At 35.7% G+C, this 8,700-nt stretch overlaps 1 protein-coding gene across 2 annotated transcripts in view; it reads right to left on the bottom strand.

Annotated features, from left to right (window-relative positions):
• Positions 1–464: 464 nt before the first annotated feature.
• DRC8 (dynein regulatory complex subunit 8) overlaps positions 465–8,700 on the bottom strand; it is a gene marked incomplete at its 5' end in the record, with an annotated part of 126,226 nt that continues 117,990 nt past the window's right edge. For both annotated transcript variants that reach the window (XM_079106639.1, XM_079106638.1), the window contains 4 exons: positions 465–2,797; positions 7,442–7,508; positions 7,727–7,769; positions 8,577–8,656. In XM_079106639.1, the coding sequence (XP_078962765.1) occupies positions 2,682–2,797; positions 7,442–7,508; positions 7,727–7,769; positions 8,577–8,656 (306 nt within the window). In that variant the 3' untranslated portion in view covers positions 465–2,681. The remainder of the gene's footprint in view (positions 2,798–7,441; positions 7,509–7,726; positions 7,770–8,576; positions 8,657–8,700) is intronic.

The raw sequence follows: 8,700 nt of genomic DNA, 5'->3' as shown, positions 1-8,700 counted from the left end.
ACATGGAAAATTAAATCCAGTTCACATTTTCAAAACATTTGTCTAAGGTTTCCATGAATACCTGAATTAGATCTAAAATGCCAAGTTCACTTTCTGAAGAATCCACACAGAAGACAAAATATAGGGTTGCATAATGTCTATAAATCAGTTTGTTGTCAGATCCTCCAATTAATAATCATCCTTCTAGGAAATTACAAACATTTTCATCTCTCTTAGATACCAAATGGAAAGTCTCTCTGATGATTTGCTGTTGTGTATCTTCACTACAGGGTTGGTAGAACTTGGAGAGCCGCGGCTTCCCGTGGTTGTTGAAGATGAGGATCGCCTTGATCATGGCTGGGCCGGGCCGTCGGGGTGGGCGCTGGGGGCCAGGGCGGGGGCGGGCACGCGAGCCTCGCCTCGGGATGTAGCCAGCGATCCTTCCCCACCCGCCCTCTCCCGCACGCGCGCGCGCGCACGTCCTTTTTTAAAATATATATTTTACTTAGAGACAGGATCTCGCCAAGTTGCTTAGGGCCTCGCTAAGTTGCTGAGGCTGGCTGTGATCCTCCTGCCTCAATCCTCCAAGCTGTTGGTTTTACAGGCATGTGCCACTGTGCACAGCCAAAAAACTACTAATTTTTCAAGTCATGGGTTACTGTTCTGCAGAGCCTTCTTTACCAACCAACACCCTCTATCTTCCAGAAAGCTGTCCCCCACTACCCTGGGCTGAATTAGATACCTCTCTTAGGCACTTGCACAGGATCCTAAATGTGCCGCTACTGTCTGATATATGATTTAATAACTGACTTGCAAGTCTCCTTCACCAAATTATGACCTTGATTAGTTAGGGACTTATTCATCTTTCATCTCCAGTTCCTAGCACATTATCTAATGATACTCAATAAATGTTTCATGAATGAATGAACAATGATAGTTTCTTGGGGAGCAGCTCCCTCTCTTGGAGACAAGACTTCATGTGTATGAGGAAGAATCACACGCAACCTTGCATATTTATATGTATAAACACACAAGTAGTGTTTGCATTAATCAGTTATCTGTCACTGTAACAAAATATCTGAGATAGAAAGAAGAAAGGTTTATTTTGACTCATGGTGTTTCAGTCTGTGGTCAGTTGGCCCTATTGCTTTTGAGCCAGTGGTGAGGTTGCACAACATGGTGGGAGCACATGACAGAGGAAACTACTCATCCCGTGGCAACTAAGAAGCAAAAAGAGAAGGGGAAGGGGATGGATTTTATCTTCTTTGAGCACACACCCCCAGTGACCTAAGACCTCTCACTAGGAACTACCTCCTAAAGGTTCAACCATCTTCCAATAGTACCCCTCCAGGGCTTTAACACATGGGCCTTTGGGGAACATTCCAGATCCAAACTATAGCAGTGGTGAAGTCATCTTTAAATGGAGAGCCCTGTGTATATATTTGTTCTTATGAAAGAATACATAGAGTATGGAGTATTATTTTTCTTTATCTTATTTTCTTCTTTACTTGTAAATCCCTGTGTATTTTTCCATTGTAACTCCTGTGCTCAGATAACTTTATTTTGCTCTTTTAACAGCTATACCTCTTGCACATCATAAAATTTCTCAATATTCTTATTCAGTGCTGTGGTTTGGATATGGTTTCATGTGTGTGTCTCCACCCACCACACCCAAGGGTTCATGTTTTGGCAGTTTGGTCCCCAAGGTGAAGCTGTAGGAAAGTGATTGAGCCATTAGAAAGTAGGGGCATGTCGGAGATCCTTTGGTCATTAGGGACATGGTCTTTGAAGGTAGTTCTTGTGAAAGGGTTGTTGTAAAAGGAGCAAGCCTGGCCCCTCTTATTTTCTCTGCTCTTGGTTTGAGACATGACTTCTTACTCCAATGCATCTTCTTGTCATTGCTATCTGCACCATGACAGCAGTGCATCCAAGTGCTGGCCCTTGCTGAACTTGTGCAATGCTATTTGGACACTGAACCTTTAGAACTGTGAGCTAAATAAATCTCTTTCACAATCTCAAATGAGATTTGGAATTGGCACTCATAAAGAATTAATCATTAATAGTCATTTCAATAATTCACCTTTCACATTCAAATTACTGAAGTGTTTACTGCTCTTTAAAAAGAAGCCCTCATCATACAGCCACTCATTTTCAGTTTGTGGTCATTCTGCCCTCTCGTGAGATCTTTATATGCCAATCCTAGGCTCATTATAGTCATTCTTAATTTTCTCAGTTTAATTAATTACCAGGTAACATGTTTATTGTAGAAAATAAACAATAATCCATTTTAATATTAAATTGTTTTAAGATTAGTTTTTAAGTAAGTAGCAATTTGTCATTCCATAATTCTGGACATTCTAAATACATTTATGTTTAAAATTATTATGATCAGCCAGGTAAGCAGGTACATGTGTGAGTCTGAGGCAGGACAATTCCAAGTTTGAGGCCAGTCTATGCAACTTAGTGAGTCCCTGCCTCAAAATGAAAAAATAAAAAGGGTTAGGGGAGCTCAGTGGGTTCTATTCCCAGTACTGAAAAAGAATTTTTTGTTATGGTCATCTTTAGAAAACAAAATATATTAAAATAATCATGTCATAGACATTGAATATCAGACAAAAGAATTATAAAATAAAATGCAAAATTAAAAAGGACAAGTCATTTTCTAACTATCCTTTCAATTAGAAATTAAGGTTTTAGAACATTTAATTTTCATCTATCACCATCATTGTTATATACTCCTTGTAATTAATTGAATTTGATTCTGGATCAATTGCAGCAGACAACATTTCTTCCATTTCTTCTTGAGAGAAAGGCTCACCTGGGAGAGACAAGAAGGGAAATTCATTATTTACAATTGTCTAATTTCTTTCTTGCTCTCTCTACTAGCCAGTATAATTGCCACAGAGTAGCCCCACCCTGTGTCACAGTTATTTTCCCTAAGCCACAGAGTCAATACATCATGACATTCCAGAGGTTCAAAAGCGTGCTCTTACACACCCTAGCAAGCTGTGGACTTACTTTACCCTGCAGGTATCATGGACCAAGCACCCCATAGAATCTATCATTTCAGCCCAAACAGCAGGAGGACATAAAGGCATCATGAACAAAGGTGTTTATTTATTAAAATTAAAATGATTGAAATTGCAAAAATGATTAATCTGAAGTCCCACTCTTATAGGAAGTCTAATCATTATGTTTAGTAAAATATGGAGATTAAATGTTTGTCATACAAAACTGCTGAAGAGCAAATGACAGACGCTTGAAACTTAACAATTATATCTCTGAATATTTCCTAACCAGTCATTTTTAACATTTTAGGATGTAGGCATAATTCGCAAGAACTATACACATTTCTCTTGTTTCCTAGTACTATCTTCATGGTCACCAAAATCCGTACTTGAAGCTGGGCATGATCTCACAAGCCTGTAATCCCAGCAACTTGGAAAGCTGAGGCAGGAGGATGGCAAGTTCAAGGCTGAACCCAGTGAGAGATGGCACTCATCAACCATTTAAAAACTTTTCCTTGTTATAGTTTGGTCAAATAGGGGTATCAGATGAAAATAAAAGTTGGATAGAAAATCTGTGGGCTTTAGTTGGATTCAGACAACAGCTGAGAATCATCTTGGAAAATGATTTCACCATGATGAGAAGCAAACTTAGAATGTTGAGTAGACCACAGACTATAATAAAGATGGGACTTTGTCCCAACATTAAAGAGAAATAAAGGAACATCCAAATCACCACCTTAGACTCTTGTAAGACTCATCAGAGACTTATCAAAGTAAGTAATTTACCAAGGCCAGCCTGAGCATTACCTACCTAAATGAGGTTAAGTCACCTGCCACCATAAACAATACTTTCTAAATTGGAATTCAGTTAGTAATACATAAATCATTCAAATAGAGATTTTTGTTTTGTCTTGTTTTTATTTTGGTGCTGGGGATTGAACCAAGAAGCCCTTTACCACTGAGCTACATACCCAACCCTTTTTATTTTTTGAGACAGAGTCTTGCTAGTTGCCAAGGCTAGTCTTGAACTTGCAATTCTCCTGCCTCAGCCTTCCAAGTTACTGGGATTACAGGCTTTTGAGACCACGCCCAGCTTCAGGTAGGGATTTTGGTGACAATGAATACTAGGAAACAAGAGAAATGTGTAGAGTGCTTATGAATCATGCCTACATCCTAAGAAAATGTCAAATGACTATTTTTCAATCTTTCCTAAATCTGTTAATACTAAATCCAATGCCAAATGAATTTTAATGCAAGTTCTTAAAAGAAAACTAACAACCAACATTTATTGAGCACTACTGAGTGACAAGCATTGATCTAAGTGCTTCACACATATTAAACTAATCTCCCAACCACCTCATGAGAGGTAAGAACTGTTATTTTCCCCATTTGCCACACACATGCACCCAAAGAAACAAGGCAGTCAGACCCAGCAAATGAGTCGGGGAACTGAGATCTGAATGCCAGCAGTCCAGTTCATGGTCTATGAGCTCAACTACCACTCTCCACTTAGAACAAGGTCCTGCTCACAGTAAAATACAAAAGATAGTCATGCTGCTTCCTTGGGCAAGGAAACAGATAAACAGTATTTGATAAAAATGTGCCCAGGTTCAAATGCTGCTATTTCCTACTAGTTTTAAGATCTTAGGCATGTTGCTTAATCTCTCTATGCCTCAATTTCCCTGTCTATAAAATGGAGATGATAATAGTAATGTTATGAGGATTAATTATGTTATTACTTGAACAGCACTTAGAACAGTACCTAACACATAAGCAGTAACATGTAAGCATTTTTCTTTTTACTTTTGATATTTTTCTTGCTGCTAAGTACTATCTGATAAATACAGATTCCTGGACACATGTGGACTTCCACCTTGTAGGAACTTGATTCAATGTGGTTTATGATGTCTTTTATCATATTACTTCCTGTGTAATTAGAATGCATATTCTCAAACTTGTTAATGTGTTTGATGTTCTGTGGATATTGTGAAAAGATTGTGTTAGTAACTTTAATCTATAGTTGTAAAGCATAGATGTACTTAAAAACAATTTAGAATTTTGAGAATTTCAAAGCACCACTTTTTTTTTCTTTTTACTAAGGAGGAGGAGGAGGAGGAGAAGGCAGCAAATTTATTTCATTTTGGGTGTTCCCTAGATCCTGTTGGGGGTATTTTATAAAAAGCAGTAGTTCTTAAGCAACTATTTTATTAGTTATTACACTCAGATGTCTGTTACATTTAATAAAAATAATACCTTACATTTGTGTAGTACTTTACATCTTATATCTCACTATCAAACATCATATTGGAAGATATTGAATGATATTTGTTGGATGAATAATTGAAATTATGTTATATTCTTATCTAAAATTTATCATTCTGTGCTTAATACAGTTGACATTTAAATGCTATTAATTCTCTGTAAATCCATTTTTTGGAAATAATCACACAGTACCTCCAAGTAAACCACACAACTGCACTGTGTCTGTATATAGTGCTGTTCTTTGATTTCCCTATTTCAGTCAGTAGCATTACCATGACATCCATCACTCAGGTTAAAGCCTTGGTATTTTTTACTTTGTTCCCATCTTTGTCCCCTATCTTTTGTAATTCATCATGACCCATGGATCCTGCTGCAGTAGGTTTATCCTACCCCTTTTTCCCACTGTCAAGTCAGGCCTTTATTAGGGGATCTTCAGAATACCAAAATAGTTCTTTCACTGATCCTCCTAGTCTAGCCTCTTTCTCACTTATCTAACAAACCTACCAGCATCAGAATAACTTTCCCACAATCACTCTTGCACTGTATGACTCATCTCCTCAAAACACAACACACTTCTCCAATTTCCCACAGGATGAATCCCAAACTCCTAAACCTAGGGTTCAATGATTTAGTCTCAGCAAATCAATCTAAATTGATCTCCCTTCGTTTGCCAACAAGACCCTCTGCGCCAGCTCAGCCTGTCCTTTCTCAAGCTTCCAAATGCCATTTGCATTCCCACCTCACAGTTTTTGCTCCATATTTTGCTCATAATGTTTCTCAGTAACTCATTCATTTTTCATTCAACTACTCATTCATTAATTCAGTTAATTTTTTATAATTAATTTAAGACCTATTACATGTGAGGGTACTATAAAGAGTAAGATTTTACCCCCACCCTCAACAACTCATCCATGTAAATTCTACCTTCTCAAGGAACATTATTTTCTCTTTAAGTCTTTACAGGCCAAGCTTTCTAGGCTGTTCCAGCCTGTATTGATCTTCTGATATTTTCCTACTATCTTATATTGTGATTTGTTTAATAAGTTAGTTTTGTTTCCCCAATAAGATTGTAATATCCTTAAAAAAGGGAAATTTCAGTATCATTTCCCCTCACTGCACTTAATAATACCGAACATATGGTAGGCACAAAATATTAATTAAATTGAACTGTTTTGGCCACTTTGACTAAATTCATGTTGCCCAATATAATGTAGGATTTACTTCTTTTAATCCTTAGGATTAAGAGGCTAATGCTTTGAAAGTCATAACATTCCCATCAAAGTTAATCCCTAAGATGATTTTAGCAATGTCACAGGAGTTCTTGAATGGCAGCTGCGCTTTTCATGTTATTCTTACTCTCACTTCCTGTATTCTTACCTAATGGTGGATCAAGTCAAAATGGTCAAACCAGTTGTGCATGTAGATGAGTTCTTAGTCTTCTCTACTCAAAATTACTCCTACTTTTGATCTTGTCTCAAGTGATTAATGACTCTGAATCATTTGGGACTTATCTGTGAACCAGTGAACTGAACAAAGGAGACAGAACACTTAGCTCTATGTGGGAGCAGGGGAGGGAACAAATATAAGAATGGTTTCCAGAGAATGTCCATCAGGCTATTGATATTCATGGGAAACTAATTTACACACTGGCAGAGAGAAATCCTAAACATATTATGTTTTATGTATATGTGTGTATATATGTATGTGTATGTGTGTGTGTGTGTGTGTGTGTGTGTGTAGTCAATGTTCAAAGCAATATGTACATATTTTCATAAAAAATACAATTTTGTGTGAATTCATATTCAGTTGAGTCTATATTACCCATAACTTTACCAAGAAAAGCTCTTGAAAAAAAGAATTGTTATATACTGCAATTTAAATCTTCTATCAGTAAAAGCATTTATTTATAGTGATTGACAGTTCAAGTTTTCTAGGTGGCATAACTTTTATTCTCAATATACTCTGAGTGAAGTGATTATAACCATTTATCTCCCTTTACCTTACCTTTATCCTCTGAACCCCCAATAAAATAAAATAAAAACCATTCCAAAAATAAAAATAATAGGAATAGTAAATAATTCTTTTTAACCAGAATGACTGAGTTTAAAGTATCCCTGTAATTTTTGCATAATTGTTAAAAATTACTAATCCCTTATATAAGTCACTGTTATAAGTAATAAAAACATTCTTACCTTCTTCAGTCATAAACTTGACAAGTTCTTCCTTAGTAAGAAACCCACGTTTAGCAAAATCTAAAACCTAGGAGGTAAGGTAGATATTTTATATATACATATATAATTTATATATAAATATAAAAAGCATTAAATATTTATATACAAATGTTAATGTTTATATATAAATATATTTTCTATATTAAAATATTTTATATTTATATAAAAATATTATTCATATATATATGAATCAATTCTACATGACAAATTTTTCATATTCATATGAATAATTTAGAGCTTACACACCTCAAAAGCTCGAAGGAGGACATCTTCTGGAATTGGTCTATACCTAAAATTATGCCATAAAATAAGTTAATGCGAGATTGTCTCATCTCTACATAATAAATTACCACATAAAACAAAATGAAAGTTGCTAACATACCAGGATAATACTACTTCCCTCACTGAAACCTTTTTGGATTTCTGAATATGAAAGTGGCCAGTTCTGTACCCCCACAGGAAATATTTAACTGAAAATCACTGGCATGTTTGGTGTTATCTATTAGGTATTTTTAAAAAAATATATCAGTATGGAATTCAATTTCCCTAGAAACAAAACTTCTACAATTCAACAACCTTTGGTAAGCTAATGCTAAACTTTTACTGAAAATAATTAGGATTAATTCTTTTTTTTTTTTTTGCGGTGCTGGGAATTAACTCTTGTGTTTGCAAGGCAAGCACTCTACCAACTGAGCCATATCCCCAGCCCTGGGACTGATTCTTATGTATTATTGATTATTTAAAACAGAAGATAATTAGAATATCAATTTATGATTTTTTACAGTTTTCTTTGCCCTTTGGTTTTGCTTTCCTTAGAATAATATTATGGTGGTTGATATTTCTAAGCACATATGAACTGTAATTCAGAAGTACACTGAAAGGTTAGAAGGAAGCTACACTGAGATACTTAGGTTGAATAAAACATCAAGTGTTCTGAAATTACTATAATTCTAATCATTACCCTGCCTTGAAATTGCTTTTACTGGGGCTGGGGTTGTAGTTCACTGGGTTCAATTCTCAGCACCACATATAAATAAATAAATAAAAGGTTCATCAACAATTTTAAAAATATTTTTTAAAAAGTTGTTTTACTTACCTTCTTTCCTGAAGTACTTTGGTCATCACTGGAAGAAATTTTTCATATCGAATGTATCCAGTGGGTTCTTCTTCTTCTACCTACCATGCAGTAACAAAATAGATATTTATTAATTCAACAAATG

This window comes from Sciurus vulgaris (genome assembly GCF_902686455.1).
Source record: "Sciurus vulgaris genome assembly, chromosome: 12".
In the NCBI taxonomy this organism is placed as follows: domain Eukaryota; kingdom Metazoa; phylum Chordata; class Mammalia; order Rodentia; family Sciuridae; genus Sciurus; species Sciurus vulgaris.
The sequence above is the reverse complement of the archived record's forward strand: the minus strand, read 5'-3'. Positions and strand labels throughout refer to the sequence as shown.